The 12,911-nt window shown below is 40.1% G+C and overlaps 1 protein-coding gene across 1 annotated transcript in view; it reads right to left on the reverse strand.

The window, feature by feature from the left end:
- The window catches only part of foxk1 (forkhead box K1), a 51,982-nt gene that overhangs the window by 22,744 nt on the left and 16,327 nt on the right, over positions 1 to 12,911 (reverse strand). Inside the window, exon 2 of the mRNA XM_061914150.1 lies at positions 5,379 to 5,594. Within this exon, the coding sequence (XP_061770134.1) occupies positions 5,379 to 5,594 (216 nt within the window). The remainder of the gene's footprint in view (positions 1 to 5,378; positions 5,595 to 12,911) is intronic.

Raw genomic sequence — 12,911 nt, forward strand, 5'->3', positions numbered from 1 at the left:
TATTCACATGTGAATACTGCTGTATAATAGACTGTATTTATATTATTCACATGTGACTAATGCTGTATAATAAACCGTATTTATGTTATTCACATGTGAATAATGCTGTATAATAGACTGTATTTATAATATTCACGTGTAAAAAAATACCTAAGTGTTTATTGAGATCGAACTGTGGTGCTGAATTTCCCCCAGGGATCAATAAAGTACTTCCTATTCTATTCTATATCGGTAATCCGTTGATAATTATTGAAGTTGGAATTCACAAGATCAAAAAAGGGAAAATGATGACTTGTTTCCAGGCGTGGGAAATTACTAACTAAAATTCTCTGAATGGTTTGAGGTTGGAATGGAAATGTGGAATTTTGTCACCAAAAATTGTGAAAATACCGTTTTCAAATCCCAAACAAAATGTTATGTACGTTGTAACATAAAGTCAAAGTAGTGCACTCATTGTACACAATGTATGCCTGACAAGTCAATCCTATGATTGCCCCCCCCCCCCCCCCCCCCCCCCCCCCCCCCCCCCCCCCCCACCCACCCAACACCACCATGCTGGAACAGACTGTTGTGTGTGTCCATGTGCGAGGGGGAACTTTCAAGGAAACCACCATGGACCACTTTAAGAAAGAAAAAAAAAAAAAACATCCTCAAAAGCAAAACAATCTTGAACCAATCAGGAGCCGTGAAGCTGCAGCCGTTGCCATATAAGGCATGCGCACTGGAGCACAGCTGAAGTGTAGTGACGCCAGAGGGCGCACACGCAATGATACTGAAGAAAGAAGATCTGCGAGCATATTCCAGCTGACAGCAGCAAGCAAAGAGTTACTCTTTAACCAGGAAGGGAAACAATGTGTGAGCTATGAAGTAAGTCAACATACGTCAGCCCCGCGGTCACATGATAAAGAAGTATAGAAAAGGCGGATAATAAACAAACAAGGCGGTCACGCTCCCGGTGCACTTTTGATAACCTCCAGCACTCACATTCAGCAGATTCATCTTACAAGAAAGCATGATTTTGAAAATACTTAAAAGAACGTGCATGTAAACATCACTAATGTCGTGTTGCAAAGTTTACACTTCCTCAAAAGTGCAAAACTACTCCCTTGTCTCATTTCCGTCTGTTGTGTGAAAATGTGAAACACATCAAATCCTTTAAGAAAATTACAGATTTATGGGTAAATAAAAAATAAAAAGAATTAAAGGCCTACTGAAAGCCACTACTACCGACCACACAGTCTGATAGTTTATATATCAATGATGAAATATTAACATTGCAACACATGCCAATACGGCCGGTTTAGTTTACTAAATTGCAATTTTAAATTTCGCGCGAAATATCCTGCTGAAAACGTCAGCATGATGATGCGTGCGCGTGACATCTCGGATTGTAGCGGACATTTTGTTCCAGCCCGTCCGCTTTAATTGCGTAATTACACAGTATTCTGGACATCTATGTTGCTGAATCTTTTGCAATTTGTTCAATTAATAATGGAGACGTCAAAGAAGAAAGATGTAGGTGGGAAGCGGTGTATTGCGGCTGCCTTTAGCAAAACAAACACAGCCGGTGTTACCTTGTTTACATTCCCGAAGGTGAAGCTTTACTATGGAACAGAGCAGTCAAGCAAACATTGTTCTCTACCACATGTCAACCGGCAGGTTTTGGTGAGAAAACTGTGGTAATAAGTCGGCTCTTACCGTAGACATGAGCGGAGCTTGCGTCGTTCCTCGTGCACCTGTCAAAGAGGCAGCTGCGGACTTTCTTGCCTCCTCTGAACGGCCGCCCACAAACTTGGGATGCTTCCACCGTGGAGGAGGGGGAAAAAAAGCTCAGAAAGGCCCCCAACAGCGGCCTTCGCTTCGCCTCGTCGAGAAACGTGGCTTCCCTCAGAGACACTGGCGGTCACCACACCCCTCCGACTTTTAGGTACGACTATATAATCTCACTAAAACACTAGTAACACAATAAGCAGATAAGGAATGTTCCAGAATTATCCTAGTAAATGTGTCTAATAACATCTGAATCGCTCCCATTGCACTCTTTTTTTTTTTCTAGTCCTTTACTCTCACTATCCTCATCCACGAATCTTTCATCCTCGCTCAAAATAATGGGGAAATTGTCGCTTTCTCGGTTTGAATCGCTCTAGCTGCTGGTGACTATGATTGTAAACAATGTGAGGATGTGAGGAGCTCTACAATCCGTGTCGTCACGCGCACATCGTCTGCTACTTCCGGTACAGGCAAGGCTTTTTTATTGGCGACCAAAAGTTGCAAACTTTATCGTGGATGTTCTCTACTAAATCCTTTCAGCAAAAATATGGCAATATCGCGAAATGATCAAGTATGACACATAAAATGGACCTGCTATCCCCGTTTGAATAAGAAAATCTCATTTCAGTAGGCCTTTAAGATAAAATGTATTATTAAATTGCATAATTGAAAATATTGTAATTCAAAATGAGTTAATACACTATTGTCTTAAAAATAAAATCCGTCCATCCATCTATTTCCTACCGCTTGTCCCTTTCAAGGGTCGTGGTGGGTGCTGGAGCCTATCTCAGCGGCATTCAGGCGGAAGGCGGGGTACACCCTGGACAAGTCGCACCTCATCATGAATAATTAAAAAACGCAACTTTGAATTTTATTCTGTTTTTTGGATTAATTAATGATTTTTATTCATGCACGCATATTAAAAACGTGCAATTTTAGTTGGGGGGAGTGGAGGGGGGCTCAATAAGCTGTCGTTTCTACGCTTGGTTTTGTTTTTTCATTTATTGTGTTTGTTTTCAAACTTCCTAGAAGGATTTCCTCCTTCTACGTGAATCATTGGAACATTATTAATAATATGTTTGAAATAAAAACCAAAACAAGCCGTCTGGGAAAAAAAGAACAAAGTATTTCAATGTTATTTATCAGAAAAAAATAATGAAACTTATGCCACACAAAAAGTTAACAGTTTTCCCTAAAATACACATTTAGGCTGTAAAGTGTGTTTATCAGATTACTCCATTCACCGGACAGACGAATTGAAAGATTTTTGATTAGAAAAATAATCGATAGCTGCAACCCTTCTCTGAAAATATTATTTTTATTACTGAAGTATATTTTTTTTTCAGGGAAATATAATTCACTGTTTAGAATGTGTGTCGTTTTTAAAGTATATTCAAGATACCGTACTTCCTTGAATTGCCGCCGGGTATATAGTATGCGCCTGCCTAGAATTACTGCCGGGTCAAACTCGTTTCGCAAAATATTATTTTGATTAGCGCATGTCTAGAATTTCCGCCGGGTCAAACTTGTTTCGCAAAATAATTAGCATATTCCTAGAATTTCCGCCGGGTCAAACTTGTTTCGCAAAATAATTAGCATATTCCTAGAATTTCCGCCGGGTCAAACTCGTCACGTCAGGAGTGACACTTCACCTGTCATCATTTTCAAAATGGAGGAGGCTGATTTCAATCATTTGAAATCGCATAAAGAGAAGAAGATTAAGAGCTATTCAGTAGGATTTAAGGTCCAAGCTATTGAATATGCTAAAAAGAACAGTAAGCAGCTATGTTTTATTAATATACCGTAGCTGCGTGTGTCAAATATGAGTCATTAAATGACTCCCGCCTCCTGGTGGTAGAGGGCGCTAGTGATCCTTCTTGCGACTACTCGGCTGCAGAAGAAGTGACAACAAGCAGCGATCGTTTATTTTTTCCTCTCGCTTGCACTTTTAACATGGAGGATTACATATCAAAAATATAACAGTTTTCTAAACTGGACCTTCAATCAGCAGGAGGTAATATAGGAAGATCTCCATCGAGACAGAGAGACTTTCAAAACGGAAGAAAGATAAGGAAGACTTCTATAAACCAGTTATCGATGCTTTTGATCAGAAGGAGCTGCGCATGGACTTCATTTATAAGTAAAGGTAAGACCATAATGACGTTTTTTTTATTAAAGGGGAACATTATCACCAGACCTATGCAAGCGTCAATATATACCTTGATGTTGCAGAAAAAAGACCATGTATTTTTTTAACTGATTTCCAAACTCTAAATGGGTAAATTTTGGCAAATTAAACGCCTTTCTGTTTATCGGTCTGTGTTGTCGGAGGGTGTAACAACACTAACAGGGAGGGATTCAAGTTGCACCACTGGCAAGAAATCTGCCGCCAGACCCCTATTAAATGTACCAAAGTGTCTTCACATTTGACCGGCGATGCTAAGACAGACATGGCACAGAGATGTATGGATAACCTACGGATGCATTTGCAACGATTAAGTCAACGACATCACAAAGGTGAGTTTTGTTGATGTTGTTGACTTATGTGCTAATCAGACATATTTGGTCACGGCGTGACTGCCAGCTAATCGATGCTAACATGCTATGCTAATCGATGCTAACGTGCTATTTACGCTAGCTGTATGAACATTTGAAACTAGATACCCACATTTAATGCGAAACAAACACTTACCAATCGACGGATTTAAGTTGCTCCAGTGTCACAAGATGCGAAAGTCCTGATCGTTTGGTCCGCACATTTTACCGGCGATGCTAATAAGGCAGCCATGCTATGGGCCACTTCATTAGGTACACCCACGCTATGGCCGAATAGCGTCAATAGCTATTCGCTCAATAGCTTCAATTTCTTCTTCAATTTCGTTTTCGCTATCTGCCTCCATACTCCGACCATCTGTTTCAATACATGCATAATCTGTTGAATCGCTTAAGCCGCTGAAATCCGAGTTTGAATCCGAGCTAATGTCGCTATAACTTGCTGTGCTATTCGCCATTTTTTGTTTACATTGGCAGCACTGTGTGACGTCACAGAGAAATGGATAGTAGTTTCCAAGATAGCAAAAATAAGGCACTTTAAAGTTTTATTTTGGGATATTCCAGGACCGGTAAAATTTTGAAAAAAACTTCAAAAAATACAAAAAGCCACCGGGAACTGATTTTTATTGTTTTTAACCCTTTTGACATTGTGATAATGTTCCCCTTCAAATGTGCTTTTCATGATGGCATTCTTACATCACACTCAAATTTATAAGCGCAGGCCTAAATTTACCGCATGCTTTTGGTAATTGCTGGAGTGAAAAGAGGTTTTAAAATAATTCGCGCATGCTTGCCTTTACCGCATGCCTTTGGTAAACGCCGGATTGAGAAGAGGTTTTAAATTAATTAGCGCCCCGGCGGCAATTCCAGGAAATACGGGAAGTATCAATAAAATACTTAAACCCGGCGCTTCTCAATTCTTTTAGGGGACATTTTTTCCACGCCTCCCCTGAAGTTACCGTTTATTTTTTTATCTGCATCCTTTAAGATAGTTCTTTACTAACACTTAAAAATGCTGTTACGTGATTGCCTCTCGCGCCCCCGTGTGTGCGTACCTGATGGTTCCTGTGGGCGACGGCAACGGCGACCCGAACGCCCTGATGTGCTCCTCGTGCTGCTGCATGGTGGGAATGCTGATCTTGAGGGGGGAGATGTGCGGCAGGAGGGGGCGCACGGGCGGAGAGGGCGCTTCCTTTTCCCGCCGCTCCTCGACGGCGAGGAGCGAGATGAACTGGATCTTGATGACCGTGCTGGGGAAACGGAACACGCACCTGACGAGGAAGACAGGGGGGGGAAAAAAAACTGTAGTCAGTGTCTGGGTTGCATTGCGACTGCTGTGGTTGGAGGAGTGTGGCAACAACATACTGATGGATATCTGACAATATTAAGAAATACATCAGATGGAAATACAAACGCTCCAATGGGGTTAGATTGTGTAACAATCATTGGTACTTTAACTTTTAATTGCCCGTGCTGTAGGCAGGTTAGGGTGAGCAAACCAAGCGCTCCTTTCCATGAATTGATTAACGTGGACCCCGACTTAAACAAGTTGAAAAACTTATTCGGGTGTTACCATTTAGTGGTCAATTGTACGGAATATGTACTGTACTGTGCAATCTACTAATAAAAGTATCAATCAATCAATCAATATCTCCCTACTTCCAGGCCTGTCGTAAAACTTAGAAAAGAAAAAAAAGTACTTTATTGATCCCCCCGAGTTCATTGCAAACTAGGGTTGTCCTGATACGAATATTTTGGTACCGGTGCCAAAATGTATTTCAATACTTTTCTATACTTCAATACTTTGAAGTACTGGCTGTCCAGAGTCGAGACCCAGGATGGACCGCTCGTCGGGACCCAGGATGGACCGCTCGCCTGTATCGGTTGGGGACATCTCTACGCTGCTGATCCGCTTGAGATGGTTTCCTGTGGACGGGACTCTCGCTGCTGTCTTGGATCCGCTTGAACTGAACTCTCGCGGCTGTGTTGGAGCCACTATGGATTGAACTTTCACCCGCTCGACATCCATTGCTTTCGGTCCCCTAGAGAGGGGGGGTTGCCCACATCTGAGGTCCTCTCCAAGGTTTCTCATAGTCAGCATTGTCACTGGCGTCCCACTGGATGTGAATTCTCTCTGCCCACTGGGTGTGAGTTTTCCTTGCCCTTTTGTGGGTTCTTCCGAGGATGTTGTAGTCGTAATGATTTGTGCAGTCCTTTGAGACATTTGTGATTTGGGGCTATAAAAATAAACATTGATTGATTGATTGATTCTATATAAAAGGGAACCACAAAAAATGGTGTTTAATGGCTTTATTTTACCAAAAAATCTTACGGTACATGTTTCTTATTGCACTCAAAAAACAATTTTGTCCTTAGATAATCTAGTGAACATACTAGAGCAGGGGTCGGGAACCTTTTTAGCTGAGAGAGCCATACAAGCCAAATATTTTAAAAAGTATTTCCGTGAGAGTCATATAATATTTTTTTTAAGACTGAATACAACTATTATTCTATCTTAATTCAATTATTGTGCAGAAATATTGGGAAATACATATCATAGCAACATAATGCCTTTATTTCACAGAAAAGGGCAATTTGTATCATTTTAAAAATTACGATATAGAGACCAGACAAAACCACTCTTCGTTAGGTCAGGATTACTAAAACTAAAAGACATTGTAGAATTGAATACTCTATTAATGATGTTCAAAGCGAGAAGTAAAGTTTATTCCAAAGGACATACAAAAGTTATTTGTGCTCACATCTAAAGATGAGAACCACAGAAGGCCGTATGACTTTAAACATCCAAGAGTGCCAACAAATTTGAAACAAATGTGCTTGTCTGTGAAAGTATGGAATTCTCTAAACAAAGACTTAAAAAGCTGTAAGAATATCTTTGTTTTTAAAAGGAGTTATAAAAAAAGAAAACTGGAATTATATCAAACTGAATTTTGATTTAGATTGGACGTGTCATTGTGAAAATGCTTAATGGAAAATTGGAAAGTATGTTGGAGTTCGGGTGTTGTTGGAGGGAACAGTTATAAAGTCATCGAAAATAATTTGTGTTAAAAAGGGGGCAGATAAATATAAGAATATCATTCTTCCATCTGCTCCTTTCTGGTCAGGTCATGGAAATGCATAAGAAACAAAAAAACTATGAAAGTGTCAATTGTACGTGGCTTTTATATATGCATTTTCATGAAAGGAATAAAAATAAATGATGATGATGCATGCATTTTTAAGTAAGACCAACATTTTTAGAGTATAAAAAGTCTCTTATTGTTTTTAATAACATTGTTATTCTGAAGTTAACCAACAATAAATAAATGACTTCTTACCATTAATGCGATTTCTTGAACAGGTGCGGTAGAAACTGAATGGATGGATTTTGAACGTTATTTTTGACACTGTGATTACCGGCGGAATTATTCATTACTTATTGTGTTTAGCAATGTCAGCTAAGATTTATCTGCGAGCCAGACTCAGTCATCAAAAGAGCCACATCTGGCTCTAGAGCCATAGGTTCCCTACCCCTGTACTAGAGATACAGATACAGTCTGATGTGCCGTGGGAGATTATCTGATTTCACCTATTTGGGTTAAAAATATTTTTTGCAAACCAGTAACTATAGCCTGCAAATTATGTATTGGTGCTCTTCCATATCAGTAGGTGGCTAATTGCTTTGTATATGTCGGAAACAGCGGGTGGCAGCGTGCAGCTAAAAAGGTGTCTAATGCTTCAACCAAAAATAAACAAAAGGTGGGTGCCCCTAAGAAAAGTAATTGAAGCTTAGGGAAGGCTATGCAGAACAAAACTAAAACTGAACTGGCTGCAAAGTAAACGAAAACAGAATGCTGGACGACAGCAAAGAATAACAGCGTGTGGAGCAGACGGCGTCCACAAAGTACATCCGGACATGACATGACAATCAACACTGTCCATCAAAGATGGATAAAAACAACTGAAGTCTTCTTGATTGCTAAAACAAAGTAGACACGGGAAATATCGCTCAAAGGAAGACATGAAATTGCTACAGGAAAATACCAAAAAAAAGAAAAGAAAAAGCCACCAAAATAGGAGCGCAAGACAATAACTAAAACACTACACACAGGAAAACAGCAAACAACTCCAAATAAGTGACCGCGTAATGTGACAGATGGTGACAGTACACCAATTTTGAGAGAAGATCTATAGTTATGGTTTGAAGACATATCCAACAATTGCGACAACGACTTTTTATAGTCAACTGAGTTTCGTTTTTTAAGGACTTCTGCTGGTGATGTGCCTCCGGATTTTTTCAATGCAAAAAATGTGCCTCGGCTCAAAAATGGTTGGAAAACCCTGTACTAGACAATTTGTCTTTTAATAGGAAGTAAACAAACACAGGATCCTAATTAGTCTGCTGACATTTGCAGTAACATATTGTGTCATTTTTCTTTTTATTATTTTGTCATCATTATGAGGGACAAACTGTAAAAATGGATCATTAATCCACTTGTTCATTTATAGTCAATATCTGATTATTTTCTCCTTTAACATGTTCTATCTAAACTTCTGTTAAAATGTAATAATCACTTATTTTTCTGTTGTTTGGATACTTTACATTATTTTTGGATGATACCAAAAATCTAGGTATCGATCCGATACCAAGTAGTTAAAGGATCATACATTGGTCATATTCAAAGTCCTTGTTTGTCCACGGACGTATTTCCTTAGTTTATAAACATAAAAGGACTTTTAAAAAGGAAAAAGAAAAATGTTTGTGCCGATAAAAAATATTGATGTACTCATAGTAGTATCGACTAGATACGCTTCTGTACTTGGTATCATTACTGTGGATGTCAGGTGTAGATCCACCAATGGCGTTTGTTTAGTGAAGCATGTTTAGCTATTCTCCGAGGATTAATGATTTAGAAGTAGCTAAAACACTGCCGATTGCGGATGGACGCTAGCTGCTAGCTAGCTAGCCATGTCGTAAAGTAATGCTTCCTGAGGGCGTTTCAGTGTTATAGCTTCACCTTTATCTTTAGTTTTTTAGGCCAAAATGCGTCAGTTCTTCCTTTTCTGTCTACACATTGTGTGTACTCTGTGATTGTGCCCTGCCGAACATGCTCCTCTGCTTGTAAAACCAGCAATGTAGAAAAGAATATTATTGTCACAGCAAAATTGCAAGCAAAACTAATTTCAATGTCATAACGTAACGACACGCCGTCAATCCCGTTAAAAAAAGGAGGAGCGGAGACCGGTACTTATTAGAGGTGGTATAGTACCGAATATAATTTATTAGTATTGTGGTACTATACTAGTACCGGTATACAATACAACCCTATTGGAAACAAACATGGCATCAAATTGTGTGGGACTTCTTCACTGATCAAAAGTTTCATGTGCTATTTAACCCTTCTGTGATTTTCAGGTATTTGGGACCCGTTTTCATTTTTATTAAAACAAAATTGATACAATTAATTATTTTTTCAAACTGAGACTCACTGACTTTGGCTCATTTTCTGTGAAAAAACATATATCAGAATACATATTTAATGACCAGACACCATACAATTGATGTTGTGTGTGCCACACACACACAGCAGGCCTAGACAGGAGGAGGACAGAGTGTAGGTACACAGAACATCAGAGGGTCAAATGTGCGAGAAAATGAGAGCAGAAAGTGTTGACAATGTTGCAACGTTATGTGGGAACCGCAGGTGCAGAAACACAAAAATAGAATCCCTGTGGGATGCAGAAACTGGCAGAGAAATCTTACCGTGCAACGTTCATATTCATTTTGTGGCTTTTAATGCCTCACAATCAAACACTTTTATGTTAAAATACTGACCAGATGTTTATTGGTATAAGGTAAACATCTGTTCAGTATTTTAACCTAAAAGTGTTGGATTTATTGATGTGTTTTTGCACCTGTGCTTCCCACACAAGGTTGCAACATTGTTTGTCAACACTGTCTGCTCTCATTTTCTCGCACATTTGACCCTCTTGATGTTTATCAGATGTTCATTGGGATAAAGTAAACATCTGTTCAGTATTTTAACATAAAAGTGTTTGATAGTGAGGCATTAAAAGCTACAAAATGCAAGGGGTCCGTCAGACCCACAAACGCTGGCTGAGTAACAACAATATGGATCCACGCAATTTAAACTAATCAGAAGCAATGTACAGCTGAGGCGTGTGATAAAGAGACGCCAAGACCCAGCCTTAAGCTTTTCATTTGGCCCCCCGAACATCAATCAATCAATCAATGTTTATTTATATTGCCCTAAATCACAAGTGTCTCAAAGGGCTGCACAAGCCACAACGACATCCTCGGTTCAGAGCCCACATAGGGGCAAGGAAAAACTCACAACCCGGTGGGATGTCAACAACATCCCATCACCCAAATAGGCTTGATGAAACCATTCAAACTAGGGTTGATCATGTGTGTAGTACTATTACCACCCCACAGGGGGCACAAGCCAGGCATTGATGTGAAGTGAATTATATTTATATAGCGCTTTTCTCTAGTGACTCAAAGCACTTTACATAGTGAAACCCAATATCTAAGTTCCATTTAAACCAGTGTGGGTGGCACTGGGAGCAGGTGGGTAAAGTGTCTTGCCCAAGGACATAACGGCAGTGACTAGGATGGCGAAAGCGGGAATCGAACCTGGAACCCTCAAGTTGCTGGCACGGCCACTCTACCAAACGAGCTATACCGTCACAGTGAAGCAGCAGTTGGGTGAGACGAAGAGGACTGACTACTCATTCAAATAAAAAATGGGTCAAATCCATCCATCCATTTTCTACCGCTTGTCCCTTTCAGGGTTGCGGGGGGTGCTGGAGCTTATCTCAGCTGCTTTCGGGAGGAAGGCGGGTATACACCCTGGACAAGTCGCCACCTCTTCGCAGGGCCAACACACACAACATTCACACTCACACAATTTAGTGTTGCCAATCAACCTATCCCCAGGTGCATGTCTTTGGAGGTGGGAGGAAGCCGGAGTACCCGGAGGGAACCCACGCAGTCACGGGTAGAACATGCAAACTCCACACAGAAAGATCGACCCTGAAAAAACCCTACATAAATTGTGAAAAAATGGGAATTTTAACTGCAAAGTGTGAATACTCTGCCCCCCGAGCCAGTGCTCGTCTGGTTTTGTGGCTGACGAGCAAATCTTGTTAATACATGTAGCGCTAAATTTGACCAGTAGAGGTCGATAACAGGTTTAATTGTGTTGAGCCACATCTATTGCGTAAACATCTCTAGTTTTGTTTGTAAATGTATTAACACTAAACCTTCTATTTTGTTTATGGAAAATACACATTTTGTAATGTTTATTTCATGTTGATATTTTCAGTTTTACAAACCCAAATGAGGGAAGACGTGTAAACAAATAAAATTGAGGAAGGTAAATAATGCAAAAGAAAAAAACATCAACCACTAACAAAACTTCTGGAGCTTCTGTTCCTTCATGCTCTTAACTAACTGTCTAATCCAGCAGTGTGAAAGCAGATGTGTTTACTTTGCAATTAAGTAAACGCAATCTCAAAGGAATAAAACAGTCCAAATGTCGATGTATAGCCCCTGAGATTTGGGGCTCATAAAACTGCGTCCCCCTTCGTTATGTAGTTGAATAGCCCTGCGATGGAGGGTTCCTGCTTCTCGCAGATCATAGATACGCATGCGCAGATTGTGTTACACGCAGGTACTTGTGAATGCACCTGTTGTATTACACTACAGGTGTCAAACTCAAGGCCTGGGGGCCTAATCTGGCTCGCCACATTATTTTATGTGGCCCGCGAAAGCCTAGAAATAATATGCGTTAAAGGGGAACATTATCACAATTTCAAAAGGGTTAAAAACAATAAAAATCAGTTCCCAGTGGCTTGTTGTGATTTTTGAAGTTTTTTTCAAATTTTTACCGGTCCCTGAATATCCCTAAATAAAGCTTAAAAGTGCCTTATTTTCGCTATCTTCGAAACCACTATCCATTTCCCTGTGACGTCACACAGGGCTGCCAATACAAACAACATGGCGGTTACCACAGCAAGATATAGCGACATTAGCTCGGATTCAGACTAGTATTTCAGCGGCTTAAGCGATTCAACAGATTACGCATGTATTGAAACAGATAATCGGAGTATGGAGGCAGATAGCAAAAACGAAATTGAAGAAGAAATTGAAGCTATTGAGCGAATAGCTATTGACGCTATTCGGCCATAGCGTGGGTGTACCTAATGAAGTGGCCCATAGCATGGCTGCCTTATTAGCATCGCCGGTAAAATGTGCGGACCAAACGATCAGGACTTTCGCATCTTGTGACACTGAAGCAACTTAAATCCGTCGATTGGTAAGTGTTTGTTTCGCATTAAATGTGGATATCTAGTTACAAATGTACATACAGCTAGCGTAAATAGCATGTTAGCATCGATTAGAGTAGCATGTTAGCATCGATTAGCTGGCAGTCATGCCGTGACCAAATATGTCTGATTAGCACATAAGTCAACAACATCAACAAAACTCACTTTTGTGATTTCGTTGACTTAATCGTTCCAAATGCATCTGCAGGTTATCCATACATCTCTGTGCCATGTCT

The sequence above is a fragment of the Nerophis ophidion genome, linkage group LG01 (genome assembly GCF_033978795.1).
Source record: "Nerophis ophidion isolate RoL-2023_Sa linkage group LG01, RoL_Noph_v1.0, whole genome shotgun sequence".
NCBI classification, from domain to species: domain Eukaryota; kingdom Metazoa; phylum Chordata; class Actinopteri; order Syngnathiformes; family Syngnathidae; genus Nerophis; species Nerophis ophidion.